Here is a 20,357-nt window from a genome sequence, read left to right as displayed (position 1 = left end):
AGAATAGAATAGAGCCAAGAGCCAAGGTGGCGCAGTGGTTAAATGCAGCACTGCAGGCTACTGCTAGATCAGCAGGTCAGCGGTTCAAATCTCACCGGCTCAGGGTTGACTCAGCCTTCCATCCTTCCGAGGTGGGTAAAATGAGGACCCAGATTGTTGGGGGCAATATGCTGACTCTCTGTAAACCGCTTAGAGAGGCCTGAAAGGCCTATGAAGCGGTATATAAGTCTACTGCTATTGCTATTGCTATAATAGAACAGAATGACAGAGTTGGAAGGGACCTTGGAGATCTTCTAGTCCAACCCCCTGCTCAGCCAGGAAACCCTATGCCATTTCAGACAAATGGTTGTCCAATCTCTTCTTAAAAGCCTCCAGCAATGGAGTACCCACAACTTCTGAAGGAAATTTATTCCACTGGTTAATTGTCCTCACTGTCAGGAAATTTCTCCTTAGTTGCTTCTCTCCTTGATTAGTTTCCACCCATTGCTTCTACTCTTGCCCTCAGGTGCTTTGGAGAATAGTTTGACTCCCTCTTCTTTGTGGCAACCCCTGAGATATTGGAACATGTTGTCAGTCGAGGATTATCTGTACAGATGGCAACTTTGTGCTGGCTAACCACTGCTCCCCCGCGAAGATGCAACAGGGCAACCTGCCTGAGCCACCCCTCCCCCAGAACCTCTGCTCACCTTGAACTCCAGTTCCATGCCTGTGACGTGTTCTCCCACCTCTATCTGTGCCAACCTTTGGATATAGGTGTACAGGTTCCGAGCGGGGACCTCCGTGTTTCCACAGGCGACGGCTTCTAGCAAAGAGTCGTGTATGAAACTGTACTGGTCTTCCGTCTGTACCATGTAATTTCTCTGGGACCTCATGAGGGTGACGTGTCCGTAAATGTCCACCGTCTTCTCGTGTTTTATTCTCTCCAGCATGGCATCGATGACAATAAAGCAGCCAGTCCTACCCACCCCAGCACTGGAAGAATTAAAAATGGGGTAGAGGAAAAATAGAGGATTAAAGAAATCCTTCATCTAAATTAGACTTAGAACTTAGAATACCTGTATTGTCACTTTGAATGTACACTAATTGGCATACACTAAAATGAAATTTCGTTGCATGCATGTCTATGGAGATTCTCAGCCATCTAAGGTCATGGTTGTCCCAAAGGTGCTTTTTCAAGAGGCAGCTTCTTCAGCTCTGGCCGGATGGTGGGGAAATGGAAGGATTTATTCTCCTTCCATTCTGTCTGCAAGGAGTATAAACCCTTCCATTCCTCACCATCCGGTCAGCGCTGAAGAAGTTTCTTGGGTGAGAAGCGAAACGTCTTCCAAGAAAAACCAGAAAGTTTGTTGCCTACAGCTCTCAAAGTGTCACCACCTCCAATATGCGCTTCACTAAATATACACTAAATAACGAAATACAAAATTATGCACATGCCCACATTTGTTATATGACACACAGAAACAACACAGTCTGGTTTGGATGTATACATGTACAGGGCGAGAGAAATGAATCTTGCGAGTTTACCAGACGGAGAGCATTGGGAACAAAGCTGTTACAGAATCTGATAGACCTTCTAGAAACACTTCGAAACCTCCTCCCAGAGGAGAGCAACAGAAATAGACCGTGAAGTGGGTGTTTGGGGTCTCTAACAAAGCTTCAAGCTCTAAGCACATAGTGCTCACAAGCAGCGTCCTGAATAACAGGAAGTGAGCTTCCTGTAATCTTCTCGGCTAAATGGTGGCTATGTAATTTCTACCCTCCTCCCTCAGAACTCCTGATGGTTTATTCATTCATTTATTAAATTTATATGCCCCCTCTCTTGCTGTTCACTCAGAGGAAACAAAGTCATAAGATACTTAACCAAATTGCCAACCTGGAATCGTGAATGTGTTGATTGATTCCAAATTAAATGGCTAAGAAAAGAGATGGAAATGCATGCTAAATGAACAGGCACTATATTTATGATCTTAAGAGGCATTATATGGTCCTTCCTTTGTGCCTGCCTGCTAAGGTGGTAGTAGATGGATCAAGGTCATCTGTAGAAATGCAGGTAATCCTTGACTTACGGCCACAATTCAGCCCAAAATTTCCATTGCTAAGCCAGACAGTTGTTGTAAGATTTGTCCCATTTTATGACCTTTCTTGCCAAAGTTGTTAAGTGAATCACAGCAACTGTGACGTTAGTAACACGGTTGTTAAGTGAATCTGGTTTCCCTACTGACTTTGATTGTCAGAAGGTTGCAAAAGGGGGGAATCGCATGACACTGTGACTGTCATAAATGCGAGTCGCTTGCCAAGCATCTGAATTTTGATCACATGACCACGGGGACGCTGCAGCGGTCGCAAGTATGAAAAATGGCCCTATCACTTTTTTTCAGGCCTGCTGGAGGTTTGAACAGTCACTACGCTGTACGTAGAGGGTTACCTATGTGGGGATAAATCAGGCCTTTCCAGGCTGGCTCCTTAACCGGGGATGTTTATGTGCGGTGCTGAAGGGGAAAATCATTTTTTAGGCTGACATCTCGATGGCTGTATCTAGTGACCTCCTGCTGTCTGATCTTAAAACCAGAAGTGACTTGAGGGCAGCGGGCGATCTGTTTGACTTAGATTACATTCGTCAGGAGGATGTAGGCTGGGCGACATCAACAAGCCGATAGCTCCGGGGTTGCTGTTTCACAAGGAATTGGATGGATTGTCATTCTCTGAGTCGCGAGTGCGTGTGCCAGGGAGGGAGCGCAAGGTGGGGAGGTGCACCGACCGACTTATCGGGGCCACAGGGTGCTTCCCTCTGCATTTCACCTATATAAAAGCTTCCCAAACAGGATAAGGTGCAGAGGGGGGAGGGGGAAGGCTGCAAAGGGGACGCTCCTGTTCCACTCTGGTTGTTATTACAGGTAGTCCTCGACTTACGACCAAAATTGAGCCCCAAATGTCTGTGGCTAAGCAAGACATTTGTTTGGCCTTTCTTGCCGCCGCTGTTAAGCGGATCGTGGCAGTTTTTGTGTTAGCAACATGGTTGTTCAGGGAATCCAGCTTCCCCCATTGACTTTCCTGGTCAGAAGGTCATAAGAGGGGATCCTGTGATCCCTGCAAAGGTCATGAATGTGAGTCAGCCTGCCAAGGGTCTGAATTTGGATCACATGACCATGGGACACAATGGTCATAAATGTGAGAAATAGTCGTAAGTCACTTTTTAAGTGACTTTTTAATGCTGTAACTTTGAACAGACACTAAATGAACTGTTGTAAGCCGGGGACTACCTATATTCCTTAGGTTTGTGTGCTGCCAAAGCATTCAGACTCCTGAGGAATCCATTTGAAGGAAAGAGAGAAAAAGTGGGCATTTAAAAAACCCAAACCAAAAGAGAAATCACATTTTGGGGAGCTGGGTGCCAAGGGGCCTCTGCGAGGAATGCTCCACTGCAGACCACTGAACAGCCAATTTCTCTGTGCCAGAGGGCGACGGAGGCAGGGAGGGAAGGAACATCTAACCATTTATTGCAATTTCCCAGCCTGCAACTCAGTTACAACCATTTGTTTAACAGCTGTTGGAAGTTACAAGTTGCTGAAAAAAGGTCCTCGCCCTTATGACAGTCGTAGCATTCCCACAGTCACCTAATTAAAATCCAGGCCCCTGGCAACTGGGATGCATTGACGATGGTTGCAGACTTCTTGGGGTCATTGGTGACTTGCCCAGCCTGCTTCTGACAAGACCAGCCAATGGGGGAAGGTGGATTTGCTTAATGATCAGCGGTGGGTTTCACATTTTGTCACCACCGGTTCGCCCCGCACGCGCCTGCTAACTTTGTGTGCACATTCTGTGTATGTGCCTGGTCTTCCGTGCATGTGCTTTGCTCGCACACGTGAGTGTGCCCGGCCTGAAAAACATGCCTAAATAGGACAGCATAAAGCTGGGTTGGGGGGGGGGGCGGCACCCGCGATTTCCGCTACCGGTTCGGGCGAACTGGTCTGAACCAGCTAAATGCCACCTCTGTTAATGACCATGTCATTTACTTAAAAACTGCTGTGATTGTGGCTCAACGATTGTGACAAAAAGGTCATGAAATCAGGCTCTGCTCACTTAACAACTGCCTTGCTTAACAACAGAAATTCTGGTTCCAAGTTGAGAGCTACCTGTGCTTTGTTATTTTGAAGATTTGCAAATTTCTCGGTTTTTGAGAAGTTGTTTTTTTTTTCTTTTTAAATAAAAAAAAAATCCCTCCACCATCTAATTCCATCATCCCCTGCCTGTGATTCTTTCCTTTTTTTCTGGTGGCCGTTTGATCTGAATAGCGATTCGGCGAGAGTTTGTTCTGACGTAATTAGATCTGTTTATTTCCAAAACAAGAAATAATTTCCCTCTTCTCGAAACAGAGGGGCGTCTCCAGCCTGGTCCACAAATTCAGGTAAGAGAAACATGAGCTTTGACATAGGCAGAGCTCTCGTTTGCTGCACAGCAATTCCCGGGGGTTCTTTGATTATAGCTTTTCTGTGATAAATTCCTTCTCCGAAGTTTTGGGATTCTTCTGTGTTCGTTTAATTGGTTTGAGCCTAGCTTTGCGGAGAGAAGCGTAACAGATTGATCCTCGCAGCCCAGATGTCAGATGTGGAAAGAACACTATTAAGAAGCTCAGATAACAGTCCTGAATGACTACATTTGGAAAGGTTAATATTCACACAGACAATTTCATCCAAATCTCACTGCTGTGAGAATGTCCCTCTTAATTATAAACAAACATCTCCAGATCCTGCTTGATTGTCAAGGTTTGATAAATGGATCCTAATGTTAGGTTTCATCCACAGGCTGTAAAGACGATTGTTCCTCGTGCAAATTAGAATTAAATTCAACTGCATACTCGGACCCCATTTTGAGCAGAGAAATTCAGCTTCTGCCATGGAATAAAATATTGTCCTATATATTATCTTCATAACCACTAAAGTTTGGATCTTATTACAGGGGAGAGGGGGAGGGGGGGCAGACTGGCACAATTGAGGAGGCCATTAAACCTTGTTCTGAATCGCTTCAAAATGAGATGGGCGGCAAATCAATTTAATAAATAAAAATAAATCCTCGCCTTGTACCATCACCACCAATTGGGGTCCCCAAAAGTGGGTACCTGCAGTGCACGACGATGGGGCCAGCATCGGGCGGGTTGCATGTTTTCACTCTCCTGAGAAAAGCCAGAAACGGAGTGGGGTATTCGGGAACGCCGTGATCTGGCCAGGCGGTGAACTGGAACTGGCGGACTTCACGCTTTTCACTGGAACCGTTCTGTGGAGGCAGAGCAGAAGGGAAGATGGTGTGACTTACTCGTCTTGCGCAACCTCTTACAAGCAAATGAAAGCACAGGCTGAATTGGTTGTTGTTCCTATCACATACAGGTATTTTAAATTACTTGCTTCCTGGTCTCTCTATTTAGCCCAACTCTGAATAACTCTGATCCTTCAAATCCTTAAAGACAGCCATCCTCTCTTCTTGTTCTCACCTTGTGCAGGGAGAAGGTGCGGACGCAGAATGTGGCCAACTCAATTGTATCTAACAAGGTCACTTGGATCATCCCGTAAGTCTCTGTGCCCCGGCCTGGCCAGTACTGGTCACACTTGATCTGAAAAAAAATATCAATATATGGGTTGTATTATATAATTAGCTCCACACGACAAATGCGAACAACAGCACAAAACATAAGGATACACTGAACTTGTTCATGTTTGACCTACAAAATCAGAGCTCACCAATTGACTGTCAGCTGCTTGTCTTTCCTAAGTGGACATGCCAAAGGTTACAAGTAATTAAAATCTGGCACTGTGAAATCCTGAAGTCTGCATTAAAATAAATTTGAGTTCAGGTCATCTTCACCCCTGCGATTTCAGGGTGAAGTGGCTTTGTGGTTTTCAAGTCTCATTTCCAGGGAACTGAATTTTGAATCCAACATAGACGCTGGAAGTTTCTCCTCTGATCTTTAATTGCAGAACTATTCAGTCCCATTGGAGATATGATCTAATCGATTTGTCTCATTTATGAAATGTCAATAAATCACAAGGGTCAGGGATCCATATGGGCAGACCAAAACATTAACATTCGGCGACAGGGTAGAGGGAAAACAAAAGAAGTTGGGATGGATTTTTTTTAAGCACTTGCATAATAAATAAATAAATAAATTCCCTAATGTTCATTCATTGGATCAGCTTGTTTAATTATTTTATTAGGCTTTGAAGCAGCTCTAAGGACAGTTCTCAGCAGTTTACATCTCGCCTCTTCAAGGTAACAATGTAATAAACATAAATGGGTAATCAATTAATACATTCAACCTCAAACCAGAAAGAGCTTTCCATTTGTAGAAGGAATAAGGAAAGTAACAGCATTCCAGCCCCTAAGTTAGGGGGGGGGGGGGAAGTGGCAGAAATAAAAAAAAAAGTGCCATTCTTTACTTTTTTAAAATTTCTCCTAACCTAGGGGCTGGAATGCTGTCATCTTCAAAACTGCAGTACCAAAGCTGTGTCCTTTTACATGCATTACACATATGACACACATAAAAAAGCACAGGCCCTTGGCTGTATTTAATGGCCTTCCCCAAAACTGAAGGGGAACATTTGGCCATCTATAGAGGAAAATATTTGTAGCTCAGGGTGGAAGTGTGAGGTGCTCTCTAAGCTTGCTTGTTTTCTGGGAAATGTTTCATTACCCAACCTGGTAACATCATCAGTCTGAGGGAGAGAAGGGTCTGATGCCTATTTATATACAGTGCCAGTGCAGGTGGGGCTGTGGTTTTCCTCTTGGGAATTTCTTGATTAGGGCATTTCTACTTTATTGTTTGTCTGGTGTTAATCTCTGATTATCTGGGTGTAGGAATCTGTTCTGTTCTTTTTGTTTCCTTCTTAGCCTTTTTTCCTCTCTCCTTCAAATGGTGTGTAAATGTGATTTATCCATACATGTCTACTTCTACTATACATGGTATCCTTCTGCGACGACTGCGGGAGGTGGGGGTGGGAGGCACTGTTTTGCAGTGGTTCTCCTCCTACCTCTCGGACAGGTCGCAGTCGGTGTTGGTTGGGGGACAGAGATCGACCATGAGGCCCCTAACATATGGGGTGCCGCAGGGGTCGGTCCTGTCCCCCGTACTATTTAACATCTACATGAAACCGCTGGGTGAGATCATTCGGAGGCACGGGATAAGATACCATCAATACGCGGACGATACGCAGCTGTATCTGTCCGCCCCGTGCCAACTCAATGAAGCGGTGGACGTGATGAACCAGGGTCTTGAGGCCGTCAGGGACTGGATGAGGGCTAACAAGCTTGTACTCAACCCAGAAAAGACCGAGTGGCTGTTGTGTTTCCCTCCCAATAATTTGGTTAGTGTTCCATCGCTCAGGCTGGGGGGCCAAATTTTACACCCCTCAGACAGGGTTTGCAACTTGGGAGTCCTCCTGGATCCACAGCTGACCTTTGATTACCACCTGTCGGCTGTGACCAGGGGGGCATTTGCCCAGGTTCGCCTGGTGCGCCAGTTGCGACCCTACCTGAATCGGGAGGCTCTCACAACAGTCACTCGCGCCCTCGTGACCTCTAGGCTGGAATACTGCAACGTGCTCTACATGGGGCTGCCCTTGAAGAGCATCCGGCGGCTTCAGCTAGTCCAGAATGCGGCCGCGCGAGTGATTGTGGGTGCACCTCGGTTCACCCACATAACACCTATCCTCCGCGAGCTGCACTGGCTACCTGTTGATCTCCGTGTGCGCTTCAAGGTGCTTCTTACTACCTACAAAGCCCTTCATGGTAGTGGATCTGCGTACTTGGGAGACCGCCTCCTGCCAATCACCTCCTCTCGACCCATAAGATCTCACGGATTAGGCCTCCTCCGAGTGCCATCTGCCAGCCAGTGTCGGCTGGCAACTACGCGGAGGAGAGCCTTTTCAGTAGCAGCTCCGACCCTCTGGAACGATCTCCCCGTGGAGATTCGTACCCTCACCACCCTTCAGACCTTCTGCACAGCCCTCAAGATCTGGCTATCCCGTCAGGCCTGGGGGTAAAGAGTATAATCCGCCCCCACCCGAATGTTGAATGAATGTTGCTCGATTTTAATTATACATTGTGTTATATGTTATTGTATGTTTCTCCCTCCCATACAAGTTGTTAGCCGCCCTGAGTCCCCTCAGGGAAAAGGGTGGCCTATAAATAAACTCAACTACAACTACAACTACAACTACTACTACTGATGCGTTATCTGTCTCAATGCCAAGCTTCCAGGAATTCCCTGGCATTTTTGGATTTAACCTGCAGCTTAGTGCTCAGCACTGATGATGTGACCTAGTTGGGTAATGAAATGTCTGCAAGAAAGCAGAGAGCAGTTCAGAGTTCACCAAGGATCCCACAGACCCCCTCCCCCACTTCGCCCTCTTCTTCCTCCTCTCTGCAAATCCACTCCTTTCTGACACTGATGTTACCTAGTTAGGTAATGAAACATTGGCTAGAAAACAACCAAGCTCAGAGAACACCAAGGATCCCACATTCAGCTCTCTATTTTTCACAATAAGTTAGGCAGGAGCGCCATCCAATTGACTGCATTTTTTCCCCTCACCCTGGATTTCTCCTCCAGCTTTGTCATCATCACCACCGTGGCAGAACGTTGCTCCCAAACCATCCGCCAGAAGTCACCAAAGGTCTCCGGCAAAGGCCCCTGAGTGGCGATGTAGGCGTTCTGCTTGCGGTACCCATCGATGTAGTTGGCGTTAATGTAGTCGCTCCCTAGGATGCCTGTATGTGGAGCAGCCAAAAGAAGAAGAGCCATATCGGAATCAAAGGCTTGGGTCAATTCCTGGGCTTTTTGAGAGCTGCATAATTAATCCCACCCTCTCCAAAACAGCAGCTGCAGAGAGACAGGGAGACAGTCTGGAAGCAAATATTGCCAGGTTTTTAAAATTCAGTGAGCTCCAGCCACACTTTTAGTTGTCAACCAAAGAAGTATAATTCTCTGCACAAGCCTTTCCTTAGGGAAGGGGAATTTTTCCTTTCCTTTCCTTTCCCTTCCCCCTCACCTCCCTTTTCCTTTCCCTTCCCTTCCCTTCCTTTCCTTTCCTTTCTTTCTTTACCGTGTTCCAATATCTAAGGGGCTGTCATAAAGAAGAGGAGGTCAAGCTATTCTCCAAAGCACCTGAAGGCAGGACAAGAAGCAATGGATGGAAACTCATCAAGGTGAGAAGCAACCTAGAACTAAGGACCAATTTCCTGACAGGAGGACAATCAACTGGTGGAACCGCTTGCCTCCAGAGGTTGTGGGTGCTCCAACACTGGAGGTTTTTAGGAAGAGACAGTCATTTATCTGGAATAGTATAGGGTTTCCTGCTTGAGCAGGATTGGACTAGAAGACCTCCAAGGTCCCTTCCAGCTCTGTTATTCTGTTTCCTTTCCTTTCCCTTCCCTTCTGCTTTCCGTTCCCTCTACTTTCACGTCACTATGCAACAGCGCTAAGCAAATAGGCAAAGGCAAAGGACCGGCGGAAGCTCTCCAAACACTCCTCCCTCCCTGAAATTCAATCAAAAACGTTTGCAAGCTTCACTCCCCCCCCCCCCCGGTTTCCCCTCCCTCTCCCCTCCTTGCCCCACCCTGAGTCCATGAAATTACCTTGCACCCAGAGAGCAGCAAAGCAATTGAAAGAGGTTAAGCTGCAAAGAGGCTGCTCCTGACCCTAACCGGCCTTTGAAAGGAGCCGGGGATGCAGATTAAAAAATCCATTTTGTCCAAGGCCCTCTTTCAACTTCGCCCTTGGAAAGTTTAATGGCGCTTATTGGCTTTATGGAGTTCAGCTCCGCCATCAGAAAGGACAGCTGCTCTGAGCTGCCAGTTTGCGGAAAGCAGGGCCGAGCAAAATCCCACAAGAGTAACGTTTTTCCTCTGGACACGGCCGTGCTGGTAATTTCTTTGAACTCCATACCTATCAGTTTGACCTCTGCAGCACAAACGAGAGCAACCTTACATATTAAGTCTGCCTCAGCCCCCTTCCAGAAAGGATTTCTATATTCCGCTAACACGGAAGACAAAGCAGCCCAGCGTCAGCAGCGTTGACCTGACATATCTTTAAATTAAAGAACCAGCTTTGCTCAAAAAAAGGAGGCTGAATGTCTGAATGCACGTGTAATTAAAAGAAAAATATTTTTCTTTTCTTTTTCCTGATGCCTCTGGGGAAAAAAAAAAGGCACCGTTTTCCCCATATTGTGCAGAAGGCTACGCAAGGCAGGGTTGGGTCTGTTTAGGGTTTAGACGGGCAAAAAACCCCCAAACTTGATACCCCTTTTCGCACTGTGGCCGAAAGAATCACATGAAACTTGCAAAAAATAGAATTGCAGGTAGTCCTCAACAAATGACCACAGTTGAACCCAACATTTCTTTTTCTAAGCAAGACAGTTGTTAAGTGAGTTTTGGCCCATTTAAGACCTTTTTTAAGCGAATCACTGCAGTGGTTAAATTAGTAACATGGTTGTTAAGTGAATCTGGCTTCCCCATTGACTTTGCTCATCAGAAAGTCACAAGAGGGAAATCACGTGACCCCAGGACACTTCAACCGTCATAAATGTGAGTCAGTTGCCAAGTGCCTGTATGTAGGTCACAGGACCACGGGGATGCTGCAACGGTCGTAAGAAAACTGTCAAAAGACACTTTTTTCAATGCCAGTGCAACTTCACATAGTCACTAAACTAATGGTAATAAGCCAACATGGCACGACAAAACCGCGCTCGACTAAAGCACGCCCGATTAAACCGCGTCACTGACGTCATCAACAGGGCGACAACAACCAGCGCGGAGAAAGAAGGGCGCTTTAAATAGCGCTTTGAAAGCAAGCCGATTCAAGTTAAGGTAAGGGTTAGGTTTAGGGTTAGGTTAAGGGTTAGGGTTAGATTTAGGGTTAGGTTAAGGGTTAGGATTAGGTTTAGTGTTAGGTTAAGGGTTAGGTTTAGGTTTAGGGCTAGGTTTAGGTTTAGGATTAGGTTTAGGGGGGTTAGGTTTAGGTTTAGGGGTTAATTTTAGGTTTAGCGTTTACAGCGTGCTTTTTTCTCCGTGCTGTTGTCGCGCTGTGATGACATCAGCTACGCGGTTTCGTCGAGCACCCTTTAGTCGAACGCGGTTTTGTGGTGGAACCATAAGCCAAGGACTATCTGCACTTGAACTGAAAGGAAAGATAAATATGATATTTGTCACATGTTCCCTTCCTGCATTCTGCCCTCATTCTCGGTAAGATCAGGGAAAGCAACTGGATTTTGGAAAAACTGAAGTTTCCTCCCTGAAGACTCCCTCGTCCTCCAGTGAATCAACCTTAGGGATCCCCAACGGCCCCTCCTTTAACTCAAACTGACCGATCAGATTAATTTGCTATTTCATTTCAAAGTGGAGCAGGAGAATAGCCATTAAAGCCATTTACAGTACTTCCAACAGCTCCGGCTGCAGTCTGATAAAGACGTCACTCCAATGTTGTTACCGCTTAATCCAGAGGACACGGCAACGGTCAAGAGGCAGAAAAGAATCCATGAAGGGGGCATGCTTAAGCATTAGGAGAATCCTCTGAACAGGTGAGGCAATCGGGTTGTTGTAGAGGCTATTTAGGAGCAGGGACAAGGTTGGGCGATTTCAGGTTGCAAGTTATGGTCTTGTTCCTTGAGGTGGTAAGTAGGAAAGATTTGGGGTCTCCAGCCAGTCCTGGAGAATTTGGCAGCTGGGTAGCCTTAAACACACCCTCTCCCCCTCATTGCTGGAAGAAGCTATATGCGGTAAGCCACTTCTAAAACTGTTGCCAAGGAAACCACATGGACCTATCTATGTAGTCCCCAGGAGTTAAGGAGGACTTGAAGGACCACAAACCAATCACCAAGGAATAAAGCAATCAAAATGGCTCTCCCAGCCTTTTCCAACCTGTAGGACTTCAATTTCTAAGATTCTCAGCCTGTGTAGTCAAAACAATGGCCAAAGACATCATGAAAGGATACCGAGATACATTTCTAACTATCCTGCATCAGTCCAAGAGATTTATCATCACAGAACAATGCTGACTGCACAGCTAAAGAGAAAGCACTCAATCTTGAGTATATCCAATGACTCCAAACTTTGCGCCTAAATTTGGTTCATCGGTGGCATCAGAAAGGTCCCCCAGTAATGGTTAAAATATGAAGTATGGATGAGATTTGAGCTGTGGAAGAAACTAATTAGGGAGGGAACCAACCTAGAATGAAGGAGAAATTTCCTGACAGAGAGAACAATTAATCAGTGGAATGACTTGCCTCCAGAAGTTGTGGGTGCTCCAACATTGGAGGTTTTTAAGAAGAGATTGGGCAGCAATTTGTTTGAAATGTTATAGGGTTTCCTGAGGGTTGGACTGGAAGACCTCCAAGGTCCCTTCCAATTCTGTCATTCTATTACTCTGTTAAGAAGCTAAGAAGTCAGGAAGCTTTGGAATGATATAATGGGGAAGTGAACATGCAACCAAGTCAAGGGTCGGTCAGCTCTAACATCGTTATTCCTAGGATGAAATTTTAGTGGAGGAAAGATCCTCAGGTATGAACCCCCAGATCCAGGATGATATCCATGGAGATTCTCAGTCCAAAGGTGCTTTTACAAGAGGCAACTGGACTTTCTAGTTTCGCTTTAAAGACATTTCACTTCTCATTCAAGAAGCTTCTTCCGTTCCGTTCTCAGAACTTTAGTACTTCAGAACTGGAGAAGCTTGTTGGATGAGACACGAAACATCTTCAAGGAAAAACAAAGAAGTTACAGTTGAAAAAGCACCTTTGGGACAACCAGGATAATACAGTGGTAAAGAATGCAAGATCACAACCATCCAAGCCCTGAGCTTTTCCTATCTCCAAGAAGCTCGGATCTATTCTCTCCTTCTCAAAGAATCACTGTAGATTAAACGTGGTGGATGAGAAGACCAGGAAGTCCTCTTGAGCTCATCTAAGATTTGTACCTCAAGCCTTTGAACTCTGGTGCTGGAAAAGACTCCTGTGAATCCCTTGGACTGCAAGGTGATCCAACCAGCCAGTCCTAGAGGAGATCAATCCTGACTGCTCTTTAGAAGGTCCTAAATCCTGAAGAGGAAACTCAAAGATTTTGGCCATCTAATGAGAAGGAAGGACTCCCTGGAGAAGAGCCTCATGCTGGGAAAGATGGAGGGCAAAAGGAGAAGGGAACGGCAGAGAATGAGGGGGCTGGATGGAGTCACTGAGGCAGCTGATGTGAGCTTAAGTGGACTCCAGAGGATGGTAGAGGACAGAAAGGCCTAGAGGAACATTGTCCATGGGGCCATGAGGGGTCGGACACAATTTCGCAACTAACCACAACAAGAAGAAGGTTTATACAGGAAGAGCAAATTCTCAACAGCAAAAAAAAACAACAACAACATGATGGGACTCTTTGCTTCTGAAGAAGTCAACCCACAACCCATTTCTCCTCCCTCCCCAATTTCATCTGTACCTTCGATCGGGAGGAGGATGACTCGAGAATGGTCGTAGGCAATGACGTTGGCATAGCGGTTCTTGGGCTTATTCACCTCAAGGTTGGAGTGTTCCCAAGTGAACTGTTGCCCAGGATCGATGGACTAGAAGAGATGGAAGAAAGAAAATTTATTAAGACACAGTGACTTTCCTTTTCCGCTTCAAATTCATGGTTAAGGCTCTTTCTTCAATCTGCTGCCTTCCAAAAATGCTAGAAATTGTCCCCAATCACCAAATCAGGGTGGCTTTTGTGGAATTGTGGAAGTTATATCTTCAAAATACTGGATCAAGGAAGCAAGAAGAGAAGAGAAAGTACCTCTTCTACCTTTTCTCTAAATACAGGTAGCCCTTGATTTACAACAATTTGTTTAGTGATTATTCGAAGTTACAACGGCACCAGTGGTGGTTTCCGGATCCCGTTGCAACCGGTACAGTGCAACAGGGCCCGGCGTTCACCACATGAACACACGCAGCGTGCGCATACATACTTACTGTCTGCGACGCTCCATGCATCGCTCGCATGTGCGGAAACCCGGAAGAGCTCAAATACAGGTAAGGACGGTGGGCAGGCGGGCCCTCCGGAGAACTGTATGATAGCCAATGCTCCCGGCAGGCACCAGTACACTCGTACCAGGGTGTACCAGTCATAACCCACCACTGAGCTGCACTGAAAAAAGTGGCTTAGGACCATTTTTCACTCTTGCAACCATTGCAGCATCCCATTGGATCGCACAACCAAAATTAGGACTCTTGGCAATGGGCTCATACGTACGACGGCTGCAGTTTCCCAAGAGTCACGTGATCCCCTTTGGCGACCTTCTGACAGGCAAATTCAACGGGGAAGTAAGATTCACTTAACATCCTTGTTACTAACTTTGCAACGGCTGTGATTCGCTTAACAACTGTGGCAAGAAAAGTCCTAAAATGGGGTGAAGCTCACTTAACAACTGCCCTGCCTAGCAACAGGCTGGGCTCAATTGTGGTCGTAAATCAAGGACTCACTGTAATCACTATGGCCGTAGAACAATGAAAGTCTACAAGTGATCTATAGCAATAGCAGTAGACTTATATACCGCTTCATAGGGTTTTCAGCCCTCTCTAAGCGGTTTACAGAGTCAGCATATTGCCCCCAACAACAATCCGGGTCCTCATTTTACCCACCTCGGAAGGATGGAAGGCTGAGTCAACCCTGAGCTGGTGAGATTTGAACCGCTGAACTGCTGATCTAGCAGTCAGCTGAAGTAGCCTGCAGTGCTGCATTTAACCACTGCGCCACCTCGGCTCTTGTTACTCTCATTACTATGAGAGTAATCAGGGTAAAGGAAAATGTGATGAAGTATGTTGACATTGTGAGACTGAATTCTTTTCACTCAAAAATAATGTTCTTCATCATTTGCGAGATTCAAAACAGGGGCCCCAAAGGTGCTTTTTCAAGAGGCAGCTGGACTTTTTAATTTTTTTTTCCCTTGAAGATGTTTCATCCAAGAAGCTTCTTCAGTTGAAGAAGAAGCTTCTTGGATGAGAAGCAAAAGGTCTTCGAGGAAAAACAAAGAAAGTCTAGCTACCTCTTGAAAAAGCACCTTTGGGACAACCATAACTTTGGATGACTGAGAATCTCCACTGACATCTGTACAGGTACGTTGGCCAAAATAGGCAACTGATCGGTCCATTCAGATTTCTTTTGTAATCACTCATTATCATGAGTTAAACTAGCTATCAGCTTAGTGGGCTGCTAAGAAAAAGAAAGGCCAGACAAATTCACTTGAAGGAGAGAGGTTGAAGTCACAGGCAATATGTTTTCAGTGATAAGAATTGGAAGTGGAAGTGGCAGTGGAAACAATTGACCCCTCTGGGGTCGTAAGACCATCCCAATCGGAAACACAATACAGAAATTGAGGAAACACTGAGCTAAGAAGAAGAAAGAAGGGGTGGGGAGTGGGTTTGTTTGGGTTTTTAAAAAAGGGATTTATTTTAGTAAATGGAGCCTTGGTCAGGATGCTCGAATTCAGAATTTCCTGACGTCTCAGGAGATTAAATGGGATGACCTTTCAAATTCCGGAATTCAAAGCATGGCTGTGCCAATTCATCAAAATTCTGCATTGCAAAAAACACACAATCCCCCCTCCTTCAAAAAAAAAACCCAACGAAATCCACGGAAATATATATATATATTTTCATTCAACTTTATTCCCTTTGCCTCTTCCCTTTGCATAAGCATGATCCACATGCTTTGAAGCTTTGTCTCCACCTCAGGAGAGCTAGAAGCTATTAAAGGAAGAAGAGAAAAAGGGGAGGGAAAAATACCCAGTCTGAAATTCCAGGCTTTCATTGCATCATCCTAAAGCACACAAAGCTAGATACACAAATATTATTATCTTTTTTTCTTTCTCCAAAGCGTGCCTCAAGACTACAACTTTGCATTCTGCTACACCCCCCCACCCCCACCCAAAGGGGCTGAATTAAACGTGGAAGGCAGCCAAGTGGAAAATTTCCCCCTTTGATCAGAAAGAGGCCGTTTGGTGGGTAAACAAGGGCAGGGAAGAGAGGGAGGGAAGGAGGGCAGGAGTTGCAGGGATGCGGTAAGGGGACCTTGCCAATCCACAGCTCCCCAATTAGATTCTGGAAACCGTCCAAGGTTTTATGCCAGAGCACGGCTCGGTTTGAATGGAACAAGGCAGACGTCCTTCTCTCCTTAAGACTAAAAATGAATCCCACCAGCTACACTCAGGAGCCTCTGAGAAGCTGCACCACAAAGCCTTGTGGGGTGCTAAAAGAAGCCCCTTGTGCAAAGTCTTTGCAAATGGATTGTTGCTTGCTCTGAATTCTACATCTTGTTAATTTCATTAAGTTCCTTCCTTCCTTGCTCCCCTCTCCCTCCTTTTCTTTCCTCCCTTCCTCTCCTTTTCCTTCCTTTCCTCCCTCCTCTCTTACTTCATTCCATTTCCTTCCTCATCCTCCTTTCTTCCTTTCCTCCCTTCCTCCTTCTCCTTCCTTTCCTTCTTTTTTCCTTCTTTCCTCCCTCCCTCTCCCCTATCTGTTTCCTTCCTCATTCTCCTTCCTTCCCTTCTTCCTTCCTTCCTTCCTTCCTTCCTTCTTCTCTCCTCCCTTCCCTCCTCTCTCCCGCCTTCTCCTTCCTCCTTTTCCTTCCTTCCTTCCCTCCCTCCCTTCTCGTTTCTCTTTCTTTTTTTAAAACAATCTCAATCTGCAGTTTAGGAGGAGGTGGCTGTCCTGGAAGGAAGCCAAAAAGCACTTTTGGATATTACATTATGCAAATTAGGCACCAGGGGGAAACAGCAATAAGCCTTGGCAGAGAGAATACATTAGCTTTCTCCTTGCCAGCCAGCCAGCCCGCCCGCCTGCCCTGCCCGAATGCTGAGATGGGTTAGAAAAGGCCCCTGCAGAGATGAGAATCTTTTCCGATCATCTACTTGGGCAATTAGCAATTCATACACTGTAAAAACTGCTTGGAGCTCGCTGGAAACAGATTTGGGGAGTTATCTCTGAATTGTGCTGGAATTTATCCACTGGCAGGCCTCCTTCTCTGCCAAGCGACCCAGGGGCAAGGTTTTTTAATCTCTCTCTCCTGCCTCATCGCCCTTCCTATTATTAGGCCATGTTTAACTTTATTTCTCCAGATCTTTTCGGCTGCGTTGCTCTATCCTTCCTCCAGTCATTCTCACAGATAGAGCTGCTTTTTCTTTCTTAAAATGAGAATGTTTAACTCCTTCAAAGAAGCAAGAATGCGTCAACTTTCAGAAAATTCTTGTTTAACTACAATTTGTACCAATGTTTTCCAACCATGGCCATTTGAAGATGAATGGACTTCTGGGAGCTCTGGGAATTGAATTCACTCATCTTCAAGAGGTCAAAGTTGTGAAACATGGCCCATATTACTTCTAGACAAACAGAGGAATCTATCTATCTATCTATCTATCTATCTATCTATCTATCTATCTATCTATCTATCTATCTATCTATCTATCATCTATCTATCTATACCTTTCATTTATTTGTCTATCTATCATTACTTCTACAAATAATAAACATGCCTTTTTTACTTCTACAAATAACTCAAGGCAGCAAATGTACCTAGCACTCCTTCCTTCACCTATTTTCCCCACAACAACAGTCCTGTGAGGTGGACTGGACTGAGAGAAAATGACTGGCTCAAGGTCACCCAGCTGGCTCTCATGGCGATGATGGGATTGGAACTCATGGTGTCATGGTTTCTAGCCTGGTGCCTTTAACGATTAGACTAAACTGACTCTGTTTTACAATTCTTTTACCAAAAACTGGTAATTATCTTTGTCCCAAAGGTGCTTTTTCAAGACGCAACTGGACTTTCTGATTTTTAATAATGAATAATTTAACAAAGTTTGAAGGGACCTTGGAGGTCTTCTAGTCCAATCCCCTGATCAAGCATTCCATTCTAGATAAATGGCTATCCAATCTCTTCTGGAAAACTTCCAGTGTTGGGAGCATCTACAGAAGTTGTGGAGAGAAGCTGTTCCATTGATTAATTGTTCTACCTATCAGGAAATTTCTCCTTAGTTCTAAGTTGCTTCTCTCCTTGATTAGTTTCTACCCGTTGCTTCTTGTCCTGCCCTCAGGTGCTTTGGAGAATAGGGTGACCTCCCCTCTTCTTTCTGGCAGCCCCTTTGATATTGAAACACTGCTATCATGTCACCCCTAGTCCTTCTTTTCATAAGACTAGACATATCCAGTTCCAGCAGCCGTTCTTTATATGTTCTATCCTCCAGTCCCCTAATCATCTTTGTTGCTTGGGGGACTTATTATGTCATCTCGGCCCCGCTGTCTAGGTGCCGAGACCTTGCTATAATAAATTCTTGCGTTTGCAACTGTGGTGTTAGCAATTTAGCAAGAGATAGATACACCACAGGGATGTGTGCACAAAGTCATTGGAAGCTTTAGTTTTTTCGGCCAAATTTTGCACACAAGGGTAATTTGCATGATGGTGGGTGTTTGTTGTCAAAATCTGAAAAATCTTGCAGATTCATTCATCTGTTGAATGAATCTAATGAATACCCTCTTGGCAAATGGAATTGATCATTGATTAGCGCTTACGACTCTTGAGCAGAAAGGAAGATTTTCACAATGGGGTTTTCAGCCCCCAACCCATTCATGGTGACGCTTCCCACCTCCTTCGGATGGGCCCGGTCTTTTCCCCTCGTACCTCATATTCCTGAGACAGCTTCAGGTTATCGTTGGCTTTCAGGTGCTCGGTGTGATCTGCCAGCTCCGAAATGGGGATTGGTGGATGGTTCAGCATACCTGGGAGGGTTAAAGAGAAGATATGTAGGGAATGGGAGGGAAAGATTCCCTTTCAATGGAAGCCATTAGTTTGGAATTAAATGAGAGATGTGTCACTAGTCGAATGACAAAAAGAAAAAGAAAGAAATAACTGCAATGGAAAAACGGTTAGAAAAGGTGGGATAGAGTGGAAAGGAAAAATTGAGGGCTCGAAATTGTGTCCTTTGGAAATCAAAAAAGAAAATTCCCCGTTATGGCCCCAATCTCAACACAGAACAGCAGAAAAATGTGCATTTTATTGAGGAGCAGGAAAAATGGTCAAGGAAAGGAATGAACTAAACACAGAGATTCTGACCACAATCTCTTGCTAGCCATTTCAAAAGGGGAGGGTGCTTTACAGGTCAGGTCGAGGAAGGGAAAAACAGAGGCCTAAAATAAAGTGGAAACACAACACATTGGAGTGCCAAGATGCCAAGGTGCCAGGAATAAAATGTGTCGGCTATAAAAATTATCCCCATCAAGTTTCACACCCCCTTACTCTCCTCCACATCGAAGGGAGGGAGGGGTGGAGCTGGATTGTCTGGAGGAATGAGAACATCATAGGTGTGTGTAGGGGTGCAGTGCAAATCTGTGGAAGCTTTTCCAAAGTTGCCACCACCTATGATAAGAGGAAGGGCGGGCAACTATAACAACTTTATGATCTGTGGATTTCAACTCCAAGAATTCCCAGTCGTAAAGTTGTCATAGATGCCCATCCCTGGGTAAGAGATTGACAGGTTTCCCTTTATGCTGAAAAGATAAATTGCTACAAGCAATTGGACGGAAACAGAAAAGAAATCTGATTTAAGTGATGCCATCCAATAGGATGTTTATTGTGTGTGTGTGTGGGGGGGCAACATCCCCCCTTTGAGGAAGCATCTGAGGATCTGGTCCACCAAAGCAGAAAGATCTTTTCGTTTTCAGGATAAATAAATTCCCTTTAGAATAAAGAGGTCCCCCCCCCCCCCGGCTGTTGTCCTTTAACTGGGGTTAGGACGTCTCCGAAAGCAAACAAGAAGAGGGAGGTCATTTAAGATTATTCAATGTTATCCTGGAGAAAGTAGGGAACAATTATTCTCCTGGGGGTGGGGGGATTTTTGTACTTAACAAATGCTTGTAAAATGTAGGAAACGCATACAGTTTCCTCCTGAAATCATCCATCTAATTTGAGGCCTCTTTTTTTCTGTTAGTTCAGTGGGATTCAAACTTTTGCAGGCCATGGGACCTGTTCATTAAAAAAAACAAAACTCAAAATTCAAATCAAGAGGGATGAGGCTTTTGAAAGTCGATTAATAAGCATCTGCCCCCCATCAAAGTTTCTATTACGTTGTAAGGTCTGAGATGAGAGAAAACAAAATTAAAACTTAAAAATTAGAACTTTCCCCTTTAAATGTGCAACTTGAACAACGTAAGTGGAAGTGTGGCCACATGTATGTATGTATGTATGTATGTATGCATGCATGTATGTATGTATGTATGTTTGTTTTGAATTTGGATCTCAAGAATGATGCCTGGTTATTCTCAGGGCAGATTGAGGGAAGGAAGAAATTGTGAAAGGAGAATGCAGTT

General features: G+C 45.1%; 1 protein-coding gene across 7 annotated transcripts in view; it reads right to left on the bottom strand.

Annotated features, from left to right (window-relative positions):
- Positions 1-20,357, bottom strand: part of PTPRS (protein tyrosine phosphatase receptor type S) — a 253,282-nt gene that overhangs the window by 18,076 nt on the left and 214,849 nt on the right. For all 7 annotated transcript variants that reach the window (XM_032228406.1, XM_032228699.1, XM_032228565.1 and 4 more), the window contains 6 exons: positions 18,673-18,770; positions 13,459-13,582; positions 8,579-8,754; positions 5,486-5,605; positions 5,117-5,271; positions 687-972 (listed from right to left, as the gene is read on the bottom strand). In XM_032228406.1, coding sequence (XP_032084297.1) covers positions 687-972; positions 5,117-5,271; positions 5,486-5,605; positions 8,579-8,754; positions 13,459-13,582; positions 18,673-18,770 — 959 coding nt within the window. The remainder of the gene's footprint in view (positions 1-686; positions 973-5,116; positions 5,272-5,485; positions 5,606-8,578; positions 8,755-13,458; positions 13,583-18,672; positions 18,771-20,357) is intronic.

This window comes from Thamnophis elegans, chromosome 1, assembly GCF_009769535.1.
Source record: "Thamnophis elegans isolate rThaEle1 chromosome 1, rThaEle1.pri, whole genome shotgun sequence".
In the NCBI taxonomy this organism is placed as follows: domain Eukaryota; kingdom Metazoa; phylum Chordata; class Lepidosauria; order Squamata; family Colubridae; genus Thamnophis; species Thamnophis elegans.
This window is presented reverse-complemented; position numbering and strand designations above follow the sequence as displayed.